Source organism: Stylophora pistillata, chromosome 2 (genome assembly GCF_964205215.1).
Source record: "Stylophora pistillata chromosome 2, jaStyPist1.2, whole genome shotgun sequence".
NCBI classification, from domain to species: Eukaryota; Metazoa; Cnidaria; class Anthozoa; order Scleractinia; family Pocilloporidae; genus Stylophora; species Stylophora pistillata.
Window position 1 is genome coordinate 19,459,520 of NC_142520.1, and position 18,494 is coordinate 19,478,013.

The 18,494-nt window shown below is 39.0% G+C and overlaps 2 protein-coding genes across 2 annotated transcripts; one reads left to right on the top strand and one right to left on the bottom strand.

Moving 5' to 3' along the window:
* The first annotated feature begins 1,081 nt into the window (after window positions 1-1,081).
* Window positions 1,082-11,699, top strand: LOC148737618 (tetratricopeptide repeat protein 38-like). The gene is made up of 16 exons (XM_088749323.1): window positions 1,082-1,132; window positions 1,444-1,521; window positions 1,988-2,069; window positions 2,795-2,966; window positions 3,898-4,071; window positions 4,493-4,568; window positions 4,895-5,014; window positions 5,863-5,922; window positions 6,065-6,103; window positions 6,285-6,363; window positions 6,729-6,799; window positions 8,204-8,298; window positions 8,979-9,057; window positions 10,080-10,157; window positions 10,238-10,311; window positions 11,436-11,699. Exons 1-16 carry the CDS (start codon window positions 1,082-1,084, stop codon window positions 11,521-11,523), a joined length of 1,416 nt encoding a protein of 471 aa, XP_088605449.1. The 3' UTR covers window positions 11,524-11,699.
* Window positions 11,676-17,350, bottom strand: LOC148737619 (uncharacterized). Its single transcript, XM_088747366.1, has 5 exons — window positions 16,413-17,350; window positions 15,177-15,678; window positions 13,991-14,184; window positions 13,150-13,494; window positions 11,676-12,377 (listed from the first exon to the last, which is right to left on the bottom strand). The coding sequence occupies exons 1-5, from the start codon at window positions 17,333-17,335 to the stop codon at window positions 11,936-11,938; spliced, it is 2,406 nt and encodes an 801-aa protein (XP_088603492.1). The 5' UTR covers window positions 17,336-17,350; the 3' UTR covers window positions 11,676-11,935.
* Between the last annotated feature and the right edge of the window lie 1,144 nt (window positions 17,351-18,494).

The following is an 18,494-nucleotide window of genomic DNA, read 5'->3' on the forward strand; positions in this document are numbered from 1 at the left end:
AAATTTGTCCTCTGATATAGTTTTTAGAATCCCCCTGCATATTTTAAACAAACATGGAATGCTATCAGTATTAGGTTTGCATTTCCAGGCATGTAGCCTTTTTGGACTATTTGTTGGACCAATGCTTTATGTTATCATTTCAAAAGCACCTTGTTTGTGTTATTTTATTTATTTATTTTTGGATGAAGGCTGAGGCGACTGTTCACTGCATTATATGAATTAACCCACTCAGTTAAATGATTGACTACTAGTTCATTTTGACCTGCTCCATTGCTTTGTGAGGTTCAATTACAGTATTCATAATTTTTATTAGTTAGCATCTTGATGGAGTGTCCAAACAACAAAATCAAAATAATGATAACCGACAATCAGAACATTCAATTAAAATAGCCAGACCATTTTACAATTGTGTACTTAGCTACCCAGCCTTTGATTTGAAGTGAGGCTGAAGGTGACCTTGTTGTGATCGAGATCAGTATTTAGTTAGCATGATAACAAAGTTATTTGCATTTGAAAAGCAGCAAGGTTTATATCATAACCAGGTCACCCTTAGCCTCACCACTGTTCAAAGACTATTATAAGTTAAACTTAACCACAGTAAAGTGTGTGCTCTGATTGGTCAACTTAGTGCTGCCCATGGGTGTATGCTGCTGACATGAGCAAATGCAAAGACTAGTTTTCCCCACACACATGTTATTTTTGTGGTTACATGAGATTTGCTAACTGACTAAAAGGGGACTGCTGAAATGTATCAATGTTATGTTATAAAACAAATGTTAAACACAATTTGGAGGTTTGGAGATTGGAGGTTTGCTTAGCACTCAAGGACCCAGAGTCTCTCTCAGCTATTGCCTCACGTGACTCTTATGCCTCTTTCATGTTTAGCAACCTCCTGTGTGCAACCATAACAAGGGTGTATGGTGGTGGTGGTGTTTACCATTTGTTAAATGGCAACCAACTATTGGCCGGGGGTCAATGAGAGCTCAAAGTAAAAACAAGCCAGTTGCCTTGAGGACATGAAACTGGGAGTGGCTGAGTTGCAAATGTTTTTTGTTTTTTTTAAGTCTGGTTAGTGGAGAACATGGAGGAAGTCTCTGGGACTTATCATAGAGGGCGGCTAAGCAAAATCAAAGTGATACGGTGGATTGAAACTCAACACTCACTTGAAAACTGCTCCATTTTTATGCTTCACTTTTTAAAATAATTTCTGGGAGGAGGTGTGTGTTTCCTTACTAAAATCATGAAATGGTTGCCAAGAATGAAAATATAAGTCACCCAGAAAAGTAGACGCAGCATCAAGTATTACTTGACAACTGAACTACACCACTAATAGCCTAGAGTGAGTGGTGTGGCTAGGATTTTGAAACTTGGAATTAAGAAGGCTTGAGTTGGAAATTGTAAGTATGAAGATAATAATAAATTGTTTGTTCTCTGTTTTTGTAGGCTTGGAGAAGTGAAGGATTACCACTGACAACAAGTAGCAATGATGCAGCAAAAATGTTTGATGCTACCCTGACACAGGTTGGCTTTGGTTGAAAATTTATATGGATATCAGGGCTAAACTCTAATTCCCTCCCTATGATAAAGTCCCACCAAATAGAAGCCCCATCCCAAAATAAGCTCCTTCCAAAAATAAGCTCCTTAAAAAGTCCTTTCAAAATTGTATTAGCCCGGCCCAGGACTTGATATCAAAATTTTACAGTAATTCTCGCAACCATCAATGAATAGCAGTGATGAGTTTGTAAATAGTCTATGGTGCTCTTTTGATGGAGGTTATTACAAGATGAATTGGTTTTATCAACTGAGTTGATCACCAAAGATAACTTAAATGATTGAGGTCATACCATAACTTCTATGTAGCTTTTTTCTGAGAGATATGACAATTAACCTTGAAAATTAACCTAGTGAAAACTAGCATCGATACTTGTGAGAAAATTAGTATCTAGTGTTTATTTGTTTCTTTTTCTTTTTTTTTTTTTGGTATTAGTACACAGGATGGTATGATGACAGCAGTGTCAATGGAATTGAGGGCTCTGTCTCAAAGATGTTAGCAGCAGATCCCAACTTTGGTGAGAACTTTTCTATTCAGGATTTTAAATAACAATTATTGTGCAACTTTTTATTGGCATGGACTAATGACAATTCTGGACAGAATAGTCTACCATTTATTAAAGAGATAAGACTTAGTTGAAACGTGTGTTAAGGAGATTGATTGTAAAAAGGAAATGTGAATTATTATCATAACCATTAAAAAAATATATTGAGTGGAGTTGTTGAAAACTAATACCTAACATGCAAACTACTCTTCCTTGGATCTACCCCTTGCCATTTTAGCGAGTAAGTCTTTGCACTCCTTTTAGTTCCTATTAGTAAAATTGACTGCTTGGCTAAAGTCACTATTCCTTTCCAAAAATTTGAGCAGCTTAGATTATTTATTGCCACGTTAGTGACTGGGTGATTTAAAATGACTTCTGGTGACTTCTAGAGATCACTAGAGCTTAGTTATAAAGGAAGATCTTTATTATTTTGACTACATACATGAGAGTGCTTTTGACTTTGATGATCCTAATCAGCTAACAATATGCTTGAGGAACGTCATATGTCACTATCATGCAGGTGAACCCAGAAATGCCATATCATAATTATTAGAGAGTTTCTGTGGTTTAGTGGTAGAGAATTATTCGAAAATTCTGGCTTACCTCAGGCACAAACCAAACCTACATTCTGGAAGAGTATTATGGTATCATTTTTGTGGAGTGCCCCATTTAATTGACATCACCTGTTTTTGTTTCAGTAATGGGTCATGTGATCTCGTGTGGCTTAGACCTGATCTCATCTGGAAAAGGAATCCACACAGATCAAGAGCTGAAGAGCAGCATGCTGTCCCTTGAAGGGTTAGCTGCCAGGAGTAACATCACAAACAGAGAGAGACTGCATGTCAAGGCAGTCAAAGAATGGGCAGAGGGGTGAGTGTTACCAAGATGTCATGTTAATCACTGAGACCAAATTTTGACTCTTATCAAGTATTTGTCTGTTCTTTTAAGACGTGCCTATCAAAATGGGTGACTAATCACATCTTTAATGACTGTAAAATGAAATCATATACGTGAACTGCGGGTGAAGAACTGAGCACTAATTAAGCAGTAATGAAGTATAGAGCCTTAGAAACATTTTTCAGGCCTGTACGGGCTTTGAATCCATGATCTCTGAGGTACTGGATACTGCAGTGCTTTTAAACACAGATTGTTCCCTTTCCTAGACGAGCTGTTTACATTATCTATGGTGCAATAGCTTATCTCGTAACTTTATGGTTGCTACCAAGAAAACAAGCAAGCACATCTTTCACACCAAGAATTCGCTGCTCATTTTTATGCTTAAAAAGTAAAGGTGGTCTGTATCATCGCCGCCTTTGTCACTTCTGGACGACTAAAACTATCTTTGAAGGAAAAAATTTCTCATTTTTTTTTTGTACCTACTCACCATTACACCTACCCCTGTAAGTACAAAATTGTCGTGTAAAAAACAATTTGTGAAATTTCTGCTGCAATGAGTGGCTAGTGGCAAATCTCTCAAATAATCCCTCTCCCCTCCCCCCTCCCCCCTCATCATCAGCGCTACGCCATAAGAGGGTGAGCGACAAGGAATACAATTTGGTTGGACAAAGAGGCCGTACTCACCATATCTCTTAGTTTCACTCTCCTTGCTTTATCTCTTCTGCTGCAGTTTCTTGAACAACCCCTAGTAAGCAAGATGGTATGATGGGAATTGAGGGAGGGCGATTATAATTCTTGCCAAGGCTTTCATGTGTACGTCCTTTCCCGGCTTCATAGAGGTGCCCCCTATAGACCGCAATATAAACAGTTAATGACAATATACTTCCATTCTCATTTCTTTCAGAAATACTGCCCAAGCATGTCTAACGTGGGAAGATATATTAATGGAGAACCCAACTGACATGTTTGCTTTGAAGATGGCTCACGACTCCTACTTCTATCTTGGATACCAGTGTCAGTTCAGAGATTCCATCGCAAGGGTGATGCCGAAATGGAAGGAAGACTTGCCGCTCTATGGGTAGATGGCTTAGCACTAACTGTTCTAAGTTCTTTCAGTATTCAATCAGTGTTTAGTCAGTCTTGTGTGGTGGATGCTGCCTTTCTCTCCGAAGTAAGAGGCTAGGCAATCAGAGAACTTGATCTCATAAACATTCCTGTTTGTGTCTAAGTAAAAAAGTTGTTAGTTGTTAAGTTAAACTTCAATTAAATACTGTTTTTGATAACCGTAATGACTCGATTTAGAGCCCATGGCGCTTATTTACTTACTGTACTTCAAAGGGGGGGGGGGGGGGTGCTTATTAGAAACAGGGCGCTTATCCAAACAAAAAAAAAAGGAATAAAAAAAAAAAAAGGAAAAGAAAACAGTGAATGAGTTGAGTGTTAATCTGACAGTTGTAAATTTTTGAGGAAACACGAAATTATCTTTCTATCAACGGCAGATATCTTCACGGAATGTACGCGTTTGGCCTGATAGAAACGGGATTTTACAGAGAGGCGGAGAAGCATGCACTAAAGGTTAGCTTTAAGACTTTGTTGATAGCGATTTTGTGATAATTAACTTCTTAAACAATTTAGAAAGAGCTTGGCGTTACCTTCATTCTGAATCGTGGCTGAGTAGCAGGCTTGCAGTCCATAATTCCTTGGTGAACTTTACATAATACTTCAATGATGTGGTTGTGTTCATTGCCTGAAGAGGCAGACCTCACCATTTTGCAGTCAAAACGTAGCGATTATCACATCGGAAGTGGTTACATCCTAAAACGAACAGTAGTATTCCGATGGTAGTGTTTTATTTGTTTGTTTTTAATTTTTTTTTCTCGCGGTAATTTTATCTTGCGAAGGGTCTTGAATTGAATCCAAGAGATTGCTGGAGCACTCATGCAGAGGCCCATGTTATAGAAATGGAAGGACGTCAGGATGACGGAGTTAAATTCCTCAGCACGACCTTGAATGACTGGACTGTAAGGCCCACATACAGTGAATTTCACTTAACGCTAGCATTGCTGTCTTGCGCGTAATATATAAATTTTTCGAATTGTACTTAACGTTAGCACCGCTTTCTTACGCATAATATATAAATTTTCGGCTGATGCTGCCGTCTAGATCTGGAGATTGAAAGTAATTGGAACGGCTGTAATATGTTACATTTAGAGGCCTTGGGCTCACATACCAAGATAACAGTTAAGTTTTTCTTTTTTTTTTTGGCTTGCGTTGGCTCGTTATATCAAGAGTAAAGTTACATGAATTTTTTCTTCAGGGGATTTACAGCAGAATGCGCCTAACCGCTGGGTTTTCATAATGTCACGCGTTTTAATAGCCAGTGTAAAGTTATCACAGTAGATACACACACGCACACGCATGCACGCATACACATCCATACAATAATTCCGCGAGACACGTCCTTCAGTTTGAACCTCATTAAGATTTTTGGCAATTGTCAGAAAACCCTGACTTCAGATAACGTTACTACAAAATACTATCAGGGGTTCGTCTCTTTTTTTCGCGTGGTATGCACTACGCCCTCAGTGTTCCAGCACGTGCTCTGAAATACATCTAGCCGTTTCAACAAACTTACTTCTCTCTGCCCTCCGATTCAAGCTTCCCCAGCAACAACAACAAAACGGCCACATTATTCCGTATGAAACTGCACAGACCCGAAACCGGAATGATTAGTGAGAAAACAGTTGAGAGAGGAAGGGCTGGGGCTTATGGCCAACGTTCAGTTCTTCGTTTGTAAAAGTTAAAGATGTTCGTATTTCTTCCTTTCTTTCTTTCTTTCTTTCTTTCATCCTTCAATCACCCTGTGTAGATGGGAGCTATGCTAGCCTGTCACAATTACTGGCACTGGGCGCTATACCACATCGAGAAGGTTGTTATCTCTTTCTTTAAATTTAATGTTATGGTTTTTGTGTTTGTTTGTTTGTTTGTTTGTTTGCTGCTTTGGTTTTCGCATCTGTGGTAATTTTTTTTTTAACCATGTTTGCTATTAAACGCCAGCCTTTCTTTATTAGGGAGAACATCAAGCCGCAGTGGACATTTATGACGAGGAGGTGTAGTGTAAACGTGATCGATAACCTGTGATTTATTTTTGTTATGACTAATTCTCATCAGGTCACATCTGATAGGTCCATACACGACGTACATGTCAAATTAAAGTGATTTTATGCCAATTTGTTTTTTAATTCGCTTATAACTGATTATAACTGTGTAGCTTTTCTCTCATGGTCAAAGGTTGGGAAGCGTTGCCATTCTGGTGCCATGCTTGACTTAGTGGACGCTTCCTCATTGCTCTACAGACTTCAGATGGAAGGTAATGAGATAACACGTACCTGCAGATGTGTTGTGAATATCATTATTTGTTTTTTTGTCGATCGATCGTTTGATCTATCGAACGATTCATAAATCAATCCTTGGTACAATCAATCCTACTAATCATTTGGCAGTCAGTCTACTAATTATTCAACCATTCAATCAATAATTTATTCAATATATAAATCAAGGTACTATTCAAATGATCTAAGTTTCAATCGAGATAAAGCCTTAAAATTAAAGCATTATTAATCATTGTAATGCAATTATTGTATACTGAAATTATTGGCATGGCTGAATTAAACGCACAAATTGATCTATTTTGTTTTACGATGTTTTTTGTCATTGTTTGCTTTTTTCCTTTAGGTGTTGATGTTAATGATCGGTGGAGAGAGCTGTTTCATTTGTGGGAGTCACACACAGATGATCACATTCTGGTACGTGTCATCGTTACGCGGCGGTGTAGCATGCAATAAATTATCATCTTCATAATTAGCAAGGTGAGGACAGTCGCAGGTGCTCACTGCGATGTCATCAAACCTTGCAAAATGCCAATTACAGTCTCTTGAGAAAGCTTCGATGTTACATTTCTCAATGGTTAAAGTGCACATGACACTAAATTTTTTTCTCTTGTTTCTTGTTGTTGGATATCTATAGAAAACGTTTCGAAACCTCAAAAGAGCTGGAAACATCTAAAAATAGTTTTTTTTGCTTTCAAAATACGCGCAATTTGCCTTCAAATTTGTCTCGGTCATTGCGCGGCCAAAATTGCACGTGACGTCACATTGTGTACCCAGATTCTTCGAAGTCAGTGGAACTTTCAGAAGAGTCGGACACAAAGGAATCACTAGAATCACTGGACATCTGTGCCTTACAATGCATTATCTATCTACTACGAAGTACTGCAGAATCCTCTTAGCGACAACAGACCTTCGGGGCAAAGGTATACAATGTGACGTCACGAATAACTTCGACGGCGATAAACTAGGTCCCAGTCTTCAGGACAAATTTGAAGGCAAATTTTTCGTATTTTGAAAGCAAAAAACATGCTTTTTTAATTTTTTGAGCACTTTTAAAGCTTCGAAACGTTTCCTATAGATATCCAGCTACAAGAAACAAGAGAAAATGATTTCGTGTCATACGCACTTTAAAGGGAACCTCCACTCTTCTAACAAATAGCGCTCAAACTATTCCAAATGTATTTCTCAATACATCTGGTTTGAAAAAAATTGTCTCACCAAGCATTTTGTCTTTTTTTTTTTCTCTTTGTGCTTTACATGTATACTACGTGGGAAATGTCTATGACATAGTGTCACTTAGTCCTAAGGGATGTTGGCCATCTCCTGGAACTCCTTGTATATGTTTGAGTTCTCGGCTTCTGTAATTTGTTAGTAACTGTTGATTTCAATTTTCAAGAGTTTTAAAAGTAATCGGGGATTGCTTAGATTTTGCCTCACTCTGTTAGGTGATTGGTCTAGAAAACCCATAACACCTTTTAAAAACCAATCAGATGCAGACCTTGAACCAATGGCAAACTGGGTACCCCCGCGTTTTCCCGCGCTTCGGGCAGTTCTAATTTTGAGTCCTCATTGGTTTTTAGTGATAGTTTAATTTCTTTCGTTATAATTGGCTGATGTGATTACTTTGGTTTTTGTTCACAATACCCAATCGAGAATCGCCCTCTTTTCCTGGGTGGTCTTGCACAGTGAAAAATACAAGCCATTACTTTCACCCCGACCTCTCCTCACCCAAAGCCCAGGTCTCTCACACATCCTTCATTAGCTATTGTTTAATTAATTTTTTTTACATATTTTATTTAATTATTATATTTTTCAACTCAGGTTTTCAATGATGTTCATATGTTGATGTGTACACTGGGAGCTAAGAAGGAAGATGCAACGCTAAATCTATTGATGTCACTTAGAGATTATGTTAGGTAATATGGAAAAAAGTGTAGGAGAACGCTCTGATCAACAACCTGTCATTCAGTGAAAGAGTGTTTAGTTATCTCTCAAGCGTTGATAGATTTGTGGCATTCTGACTAACTTTCTACACTTCCTTCGATGTAAAATACCCGTAGATCTAAGTTATAGTTATTTATAACTGATTTTATCACCAAGTACTTTCCCAGGAACTGAACAGGAGACTATGACAAGCGAGCAACAATTTTATTATCACTTTCTGCAAACGAGATTCGGTTGTTCCAGCTCGTGGTCGTAAAATTATTTGCAGTGACAGGTTCTCAGTGAGAGGATCTTAAAAAAAGAAATCAACTGATAACGGCGATGTATTCAAACCGCAGAAAGATTCATGAACTATTGTAAAAGAAGCACGTTTCGTTAATTTTAGGTTAACGTTTGTTCACGTATTTAAGTGGGTGATTTCCGTTTCTAGTAATATAATTATCTTGAAGTTCTTTGTTTTTATACGAGACGTTTTCAAGACAAGGAGGGAACTTGAAAACGGGGGAATCAGGCGCTAAGTTATTTGTCTTCTCAATTATTTTTTTTTATTAATGGATCATGTTCTACTGAGACATTAGCTCAATCATTATTATGACTTAGCCTTATAATGTCTTTTTGTTTTTGGTTTTGTATTTTTTCTTTTGTTTTTCAGGGATGGCTCAGGAACAAATTGCGAAGTATCTAGAGAGGTTGGTTTGGCCCTTTGTGAAGCATTTGAACAGGCTGACAAGGTAAATTCACCTCTTTTACGGTCTCCCAACTTGACTTCACTAAACACTTATTTGGATATATCAATAAAGTTGAAATGGTAAATTGGCCACCGTAATGATTACAAAAGCTGACGTTTCGAGCGTTAGCCCTTCGTCGGAGCGAATAGAGGAATTGTGGGTTGTGTGTGCTTTTAAAGCAGAAAATGGAGCTCCGTTATTGGTGGGAACATGGCAACGAGAAAAACAAGAATAAATTAGTGGAATGAAAAGCGTTCGTTGATACCTGTGGGATTTAGACTGCCGGTTTGAAAGATGAGCTTTTGTTCAAGATTTTTACGGCTTTCCGTGCTACCTAAGTGTAAGGAAAGACCGCAGATTGCCATATGTTGCTTAGAATGATTAGGTAAATTAATATGTCTAGCGACTGGTTTCGATGTGTCCTTGTCATTCCTTTCCACGTCTCGAAGGTGTTCTCGGAATCGGTCACCCAGTCTTCTGCCTGTTTCGCCGATGTATATCTTTTTGCAATAAGTACAAGTTATGCAATAGATTACATTGGTGGAGGTGTACGTGAAGTGATCGGTGATCTTAATGGATCGCTTAGGTCCCGATATTTTATCAGTGTTGTGAATAAAAGGACACGTTTGCGAAACAGGCTCATCTTTCAAACCGGCAGTCTAAATCCCACAGGGATCAACGAACGCTTTTCATTCCACTAATTTATTCTTGTTTTTCTCGTTGCCATGTTCCCACCAATAACGTAGCTCCATTTTCTGCCTTTAAAAGCACACACAACCCACAATTCCTCTATTCGCTCCGACGAAGGGCTAACGCTCGAAACGTCAGCTTTTGTAATCGTTACGGTGGCCAATTTACCATTTCAACTTTGTTGATAGATCCAAATTATTTCGTTACTCTCACCGACGCAGCCCCAAACAGTTTCTTTCAAAACTATCAGCCTTTATTCACTAAACACATGACGGACTTATGACTGGAACAATGAAATGCTTGAGGTTTAATTTTGTGTCTTTTTTTTTTGAAAGGGAAACTTCGACAGAGCTGTAGACATTTTAAAACCCCTCCGTTATGACGTTGTCAACATTGGGGGCAGTAACGCACAGGTTCGTGTATTTCATTGCAATTCATTGTCGTTAATTAGTGCAACTTGTGGCAACATCTCTTTGGTTCTTCTTTGACACAGCGGGACATCTTCAACTTATTCCTGATTCACGCTGCTCTGCATTCTTCACGAAAAGAGCATCATCACTTGGCAAGGTAAAGTGCATTTTCTTTCGTTTGAACCGATATCCTTTTCATACCTGAATTAGATATCTGTTGATCCTAGCAAAAGTTGAAGTTTAAGTTTAAGTTTAATTTATTCGTCACAGGAATGGCAGGAGAAAGGAACAGAACTTTCGTTCTAGTTGACACCTAACCCCGATTTTACCCACCCATCCCACCCCGGGGAGGACATCCATCACACAGTAATCTCGTGTGTGGGAAATTAACGTCTCCTACCCCAACCCTACAGGAGACGGGACCTCCATTTATCGTTCCTATCCGAGAAGACTAGAAAGTCTAACCATTTGCAGATATTATTACAAAGGCAGCACGTTCTTCTCAGTTAATTAAAAACCCTAAGTGTTGGTCCGGCCAGATTTCAACTCACGACCTCCCGCACAACAGTCCGGTGCTCTACCAATTGAGCTAACTGGGAGGCGGTTTGAACTAACCATTGGCTTGGCCCCATTGGGGCCAGGTAAAGTGAGGTCGATACATAGGCGTGACATACAAAAGATATCACGTTTTTATAAAATTCAGATCTAATGCATGAAATGTTACCTATAACCGAATTGAAATGACTACTGCTAAGCAATACCTGGGCTGAGTCTTCAAAGGAAAGTGAGGTGGTCTTTTTGAACATAAACGTCAAGCTTTACATCATTGTTGAGATCCTTGGCCTAAAAACAATCCTTTGCAAAAGATCCACAGCGAATAATAAGTGTGGCCCTGCAGATGAACACCACCCAGCTCCCAGTTTAAAATCGTTGGCTCAAGCTGAGAATCTGATTTTTACATATTTATGATCAAGTAAGAAAGACGGGGGGATAAATTGCACGGGGGAAGTGTGGGGCGCCATTAGTCACGGTTCCTGACCTCGCAAATGCATTTTCTAAAGTTTACCTTCACGTACGCTAGCGTTTTCGTTTTTCTCTAAAGAAGCTCTCATTACTGGGTCCACCTTTTAACTTGTGTACTCACAAACAGCTTTTTATTGTTATTGTTCCCTTGTGTTGATGCATCCATGGTCACGAACTATCCGAAAATTGCAAAAATACGACTTTTCTGAATAAAAGCAGACAAAATTAACCTTTAACGAAAAGTGTGTCTTCTTACAGGAGCTTATTGACAGAGAGAAAGGCAATGAAAGAAAATGCTCCAATGACAGACCGACTCATGGGGCAGGCCCTTGCTTTACATGTGTAGTAAGGTCAGGAGAAGACTCTTTGAAATTCATAGTCGGATGTACAACACCAACGCGGTCCGCGTCAAAATAATGGCTCCATGATATACGTTTAAAAAATTTAATTAACCATAGCAATTCACCAGCTGGCTTGTAATCCAATTGAATAAAACAGTAAGGAAAAGGTTTTTTATTATCATTACTGATGCATGGTGAACTTTCTAGAATGTAAGCGAGTTAAAAATCAAATGAATGCAGACAATGTATCCCACAAAAGCGAGAGAAAAGGAAATTAAGCTGTGGACATTCAAGGTGGCTTTTTTAATTCACCGTTTACTGGTCGAACTGGAATTTGGAATGTTTTTTTTGTTTGTTTGTTTTTTGTTTTTTGTTTTTGCTTTTAACAAAATAAGTTTTCAGGTTATTCATATGTAATTACACAAAGATAGTCCCTAAAGCAGAGGGTTGCTGCCTATTGGACACAAACTCGGCTACTCTCGCCTCCATACTAGCGCGATATCCCTCCCTATGGTAGGCGGCGAACATTGTTGGTGTAAAGAACTGATGATTGGTAGAGTGCTGTGGGAAAACCCCACATAACGCCTCAGACAAGCTGCGACATGTATTCCCATGGCAACATTCACAGCAACAGAACGTCAAGCGATTAGCTTCCTCCGATGACAGCTCGGGACCAGCCCCCCAAAGACCAGCCTCCAGGTCTTCATCCATGTCACGTAATGCTTCTTCCCAGGTCACATAAGGTGTAGTTTTCACTGCTTTGTCAGGGTGCCTGGGGACTATGTACAGAATTTCTCCTTCTCCAACTTTAGTCTTACCGTCGCTGTTAACGTTCTTGTCATAATAATGTACTTTGAATCTGGAGAAAAAAAAAAAAGAAAAAAAAAAGAAAAATAAGACACTACAACAGCTGTCGGTGCGGTGCATTTCCAGACCTATAATTTGCCTAACCGTCCTCTAGCCGTGCTTATTCCAGGCAGCGAGTGCCCTATCTTTTTTATAAAAAGGATTAGGCTAGATTGGGCAAGAAAGAGAACAGATAAATTTTGCCGTTGCAATATTATTAAATCATACAAAAAGTTTTGTTTGTTTTTTTTTTAAAGTTCACACCCTGATAGCTCTTCAGTCATCTGCAATTCAGTGGTATACGCTTAGTATATATTCACTATACAGAAAATTAGGGAGATTACATTGACAACAGATTTCTGCACCTGAGGAAGTCTTTCTCCTCTGTAAAACACATTCTCTCCTTATGTTAAGTTCCATAACGATTTCATCATTTGTTTGGTTTCTTGGAAAATGGATCTGTTGCTAATCACCCTATAGATACTAGTTAAAAAATTTGGAAGGTTAATTAAAATACATCTGGCCGATTCTATTCGCTCCGAGGATTGTTTTCTCATCGCCAGCCTCGCCACCAAATTAAATTATCCATAACATTTCAAGTTGAGTGTCATGCGCTTGTGGCGGTTGCAAGGATTCAGGAAACACAAACATGGATTGTGAAACCGTTGCACTGTATGTTATAGGAAGAATTTGGTATAACTTATGGTGGGCAAACTGATTAAGTTTTCGCAGGAGCAAAAAAAAAAAAACAGCAGAGATAGCTTGTCTTGCTTTATATAGCGTACTTGTAATTGCTCGGCTGTGACCCGGGGCTCCTCTCCACGAAGTTATCACGAATATCCTCTGCTATATCTCGTCCATCCACAGCTGAAAATGAACATCCTAGCTTTTCCCTGGCCAAATTCAGAGCAATCAACAAGGATTTTCCATAGTCTTTGTCTAAAATAGAGCGTCCTCCATCCACTACCACGATCTTTCCCAGTCTCAGTTTCAATAGGGGAAGAATACCAAGATTTTCAACGTGGCCGCCGTCAGTCAAGGATAAAACAGGTGGGGGTTTGGGTCCTATGTTGGTGGTATTCATCATTAAACGATGGTAGTGTACGGAAGAGACGTTGATCGTGAACCATCTGTCAAATGGAATAAAATATAAATAACTAAGGTGGAGAAGAAAATAAGTAATTACTATCTAGGATATCATGAAGTGAACCTTTTTTACAGAATCACTGGGAAAGATATAAGAGATTCCGATATTTCGACTGGAGTCGAGAATTTCGAACGTAGAGAATATATCTTTGAGTAATGCTTCGCCCTCGAATGTCCGTAGCAGATATTGGGTTATCATCAGTTCAAAGTGTCTAGTTCCCAAAACTCTTGTCCGTTAAGTGTTCTCAAACTTTTAAGATGTATAGACCACTTTCTTAAATGGCAGCCGGATCAATTTTCTTTTGTTTAAATTTCAATTAGCCCTTCATGCCTCGCTTGAGATAATGTATTCTTTTGAATTTTGTACTGGAGAACAGGGCCAGAAGTGCTAATTTAAATTTAGACAAAAGAATATTAATCCGGCAGCCATTTATAAAAGGGGTCTATAATAAACTATTATTGTATTCAGCAAGCTGTTACCTGGCAAGTCGTTCAAGTCTTCCGACATTTTTTCCTCCAGTTGGTACCAGCGCCAGTAAGGAAAATATCAGACAAATACCAAAATGAATCAACATTCCAGCAACCAAGACGGTTTCTTTGTCAATCTTCGCGAACAGGGTAAGAATGAGAGCCAAAGGAACCAAACGCACAAACTCTATTAGCACAGTAAGATTCTAGAATGAAATATGTGATAGTAAAGGTTATAAAATAACTGAGATAGTACGAGTGAGCGACCTAATTGGTCTATAATCTGTCGTCTAATGCACCGGTGAACGCGTAGAAATTTGAAAAAATTGATAAAAAATTATAGGAAAAAAAATCAAAATTTGAAAAAAAAAAAAAAGGGGGGAATTACAACTAGTTTACCGGCTTAGTAACCCACGCGGGATGTTGGAGGAACATTTGAAAAATTTTTTAACCACTTGCCTCTCGCTCGTGATTTACAAATTTTCCTCGTGTTCTCCCAAAATCTCTTGTTGGTTATTAGGCCGGTAAGCCTATGCAAAGTGAGGTCTATTGGTTGAATAACGTATGTGAAGCGAACGAAGAAACAAATCGTAGGTTGAATTTGGAATTAACAATATTATTTTCTGTTTTTTTTTTTCCTAGCGTGCTGTCGCTAATGTTATATCGAATTTTCCTGACCTTTGAATTCCCATGAGTGACCAAAAAAGAATTTCTCCTTACCGTATCAATAGATTATCAATCAAACGAGAAATGAGAATAAAGAAAAATATCAATTAGGGGATTATTAGTTGATCCAATACCGATTTCTCCAAACTAACATCATAAGAACTGTAAGCAGACAGTAAGGAGAATTACTAATGAAATCTTGGTAATGCAAGGGTTAAGGCGAGGGGCAGCAACAACGAAAGAGGTTATCAGCTATTTTGGCTTCTATTAGTTAACAAATAGATTCCATGTTGTACGTCTGTTCCGTAATAAAATCACAGATGATTTCAAAGTATGGCAAGAGAAAAACAGAGGCAAACGAAGTGCAGCAACCAATCAAAATGCGTGCGTAATTGAGCTTATCATAGAATTTTCACTGCATCAATCATGCAAGAAATCTGTCACTTCTCATGAGATGTTCGCTCGATGGATGTGTGGGATTCTCCACTACAATCCGATTCTGTTCCCTGAACCAGTTATGCATCATGATCACCTTTACGCAGAAGTGTCGTTTGTTTTCATGCCTCTGATCAGCCACAATAGACGCCCCGACGGAGAGTCCCAAGATGACCTTTAAGTCCCGGGAGGGTGCCTCGTCACTTTGCTGTACTCCCATATCATAGCTGACCGCGGCATTCGACGTTGCCGCAGCATCGGAAAGGTATATGTCTTCGGGCAGTAGCTTACCGTGAAGCTCTTGCTCGTCAAGACAGCGATCAAGTCGTTCGATACCGTGTGGGGACATGGTAAGGACTTCGTAATGGGGTTCGCTGGCAGAGGGGGTGCGTCGCCATCTGTTGACGGTGGTACAAGCGATGTAGATAGGTGTCAGGTCATCCATATCATCTAACGTCAAGGCTTGTCTGGAAGTTGTGCGTTGGACTCCAGAAATACTGGAAGCTGGGCAAAAAAGGATGAGGTTACGCCAAGAGATTCCACTGCAGCCGTATCTACCAACAGTCTGTGGATAGTAGAACCCCTTTTGGATTATCCATCTTAGAAAAATGATAGAGACAAAAATAATTTTAAGAAAAGGAAAAAGAAAACAGAGGTTATTTAAGCGACTGCGGTGCACTAAGTTTCCAAAATCACCCATCTTTTTTACAAGCCTTTTTGAAACGTTTTTCAAAAAGGGACTTCACTCTTGCTAACCTCGTGTCTACTAAGCAGAGTCTCTTTGTGCATTTAAGCGTGGCCGGTCTCAAGTTATATACAGTCGAACCTTCCGTCAGCATATGTAGTCGTAAGTGGGGGGGGGGTTCGACCGTAGTCATTCATGAATTTTGTCCGATGTTTCTACTTTTGTTTGTATTTTTTCCCATTTTTTGGCCATTCACTTGACCGTCTCATTCATTTCTCAGTACAATTTAGGACCATTCTGTAAGGCACTTCCTGTAACGTGGTGTCCTTGTCTGAGGTTAGATTACAATTGATAAAGATCACGATACTTTTACTATTCTTTCTCTCACCACCCACCCCTCCCAGCTGACTGCTACTAATCAAGAACGTTTGTAATAACACGATGAAATACAACCTCGTTCCCAGGGCCCTTTTCCTTGATTGGGGGTGGAGTTGGGGATGGGGCGCCCCACCCCCAGCTAAGGGAAAAGGGCCTGGGAACGAGGTTGGATGAAATAACCAAAATGAAATGAACGAATAAAATAACTAGTTATATAATTGATCAAAAGTCCCATTGCATTCTTAGTAAGAAAAATACGTATATTTTTACCTGACACATATGTGGGGAAGACTTCGTTGAATGTTTTCAATCAGAGGATTGAACCACAATAGAATTATAGACACAGCTAACAGATAATTGAAGGTTTTTTTAGTGTAGGAGATTCCAAAGACACCTCGGCGAAATACTCTGCTGTGAATAGCAAACGAATAGAGATAAATGACAACCATCAGAGTAGCATTTCTGCGCACGAGAGGAAATGAAATCCAAAGAAAGAGAATCGGTATCACAAGAACTATTTTTACCCAATCTGGAAGGAAAAGAAGAGAAACATAGAAAAACCATGGAAGAAACAAGATACCGAAGAGTGATGCACTTAAAAGTAAAAGCCAGTTCAGAAGCTTTTTTCCCCTTTGGACGTAGCCTTTCAATACGAAGCATATGAAAGCAAAGCCAACAGGCACGGCGAATAGAACAAAACGGCTGTTATTGATGTAAGACGTTTGACGGCTCTCTTCGCAGTCTTCGAAGGTAATATTTGGACTTTCTCTTGCAACTTCATGACACGAACGTGTGCCTCCCCTGAGAACATCACCAAACACATAATCGATGAAGAAGGCTAACGGATAGGCGTATGAACCCCAAAGGAGGAAAGGAGCTATAACGGAAACGAATAATATCATGGCACAGATGACAACAAACTCCACAAATCCACGGCAAGGCTTTTGGAAGTTGCACACCAAGCCGGCATTTTCTCTCAAATGGTTAAAAAATTCCTGATGCCATCTCTTATTGTCTTTCTTTCCATGTCGGTATTTCCAGTCCACGTACGCGGAGCCTGAGCAACCGCCCCCTGATACACAGCTCAGATAATCTATTTGTATTTCCTTCTGTAGCAATCTGCGTAACACTCCAGAGCAGAATGCCGCTGACCGAGTACCGCCACCAGAAAATGAAACTCCAAATTTTTCCATAAGAAGGAGCTGGGATGGGTGGCACTGTTTTATCTGAAAGAAGAATATTTGAAAAATCGAAAGGGAGTGTAAACTTGTATTCGGAAATGTAAGTGGAAGCTCTATTAGCTGAGTATACGTTAAGTCTTTACACGCCCCATTAAGCAAACAAATTGATACAAAGCAAAGAGAAACGAAGAGAAGCAAAGCGAAGCAGTAAAAGAAGATTGTTACTGAAACAGGCAAACGAACATCGGCCAATTTCTTTTAACATGCCCAGTGGTAATGATTCAAGCTGGTTCCATGATCACACCGAAACTTCGGCCCTACGAAAAGGCTAGTTACAAAACAGATAAGTTGGGGTTTTTTTCTTTGAATTAAGTAGGTATTAGATATTTAGAAGGGTTCTTAGAACCAAAACCAATGAAAGCAGTTGGCCGGACAAAGGCAGAAATCTCAAATAGCGAATGAGAACTCGGGCTAAAAACAAGCATTCTGTCTTTGGCCATGACCATAGTGATCAATCCGTTTTCGCAATTAATTTATTTTTATTAATCTTAATCGAAATAAATAGAAAATATATCTTTCACAAAGAGCTGCCCTAAACAAAGACACACAAAATGTAAGATAAAACCCAACATAAAAAAAACAACAACAACAACAAAGGGAGTATACAGTAAAATACTGATTAAAGCGAAACCATGTAAAAAACGAAAAGCTCGACCAAAGACAACTAGACGCATATCTGCGTGAACTCGGGCTTTCAATATCACACATCTGGAGTTATCTTTAGGGGACTGCCATATTACCATCGTTAGTGTCGTGACGCAATTTCATCATTGCCGGTCACAAATACGTCTACTTGTGTTTATTTTTGTCCGCTGGAGTGTAATAAATGTTATGGTACGAGACAACAATCAAAATAAATATATTACCATATAGGCGTAAGTTCCTGTAGATGCCAAAGGTTGAAATTCAAGGACTTTTCAATGACTTTAAAGGCCAAGTTTTAGAAAATTGAAGGAACACTTTAGAAAGGTTTGCATAAGCATTTTTAAAATCATTTTAGTAAAATTTTTAAAATCATTTTTAAAACCGTTTTAGTATGTTCAATTAAAGGGATTCGACTTTCATTACATACCAAGAGGGAATACACATATTTTGACCTTTTTGTGGGTTT

Bases quoted from the DNA above. Each gene is read 5' to 3' on its own strand.
- LOC148737619 (XM_088747366.1), bottom strand. From the start codon at position 17,335: ATGGAAAAATTTGGAGTTTCATTTTCTGGTGGCGGTACTCGGTCAGCG. The intron at 15,679-16,412 runs GTAAAAATATAC...CATTTTTCTAAG, and splicing joins CTTCCCCACATATGTGTCAG to ATGGATAATCCAAAAGGGGT. The intron at 14,185-15,176 runs GTGATCATGATG...ATTTCATTCTAG, and splicing joins AACGACACTTCTGCGTAAAG to AATCTTACTGTGCTAATAGA.
- LOC148737618 (XM_088749323.1), top strand. From the start codon at position 1,082: ATGGAGGAAGTCTCTGGGACTTATCATAGAGGGCGGCTAAGCAAAATC. The intron at 9,058-10,079 runs GTAAATTCACCT...TTTTTTTGAAAG, and splicing joins CATTTGAACAGGCTGACAAG to GGAAACTTCGACAGAGCTGT. The intron at 10,158-10,237 runs GTTCGTGTATTT...TCTTTGACACAG, and splicing joins TTGGGGGCAGTAACGCACAG to CGGGACATCTTCAACTTATT.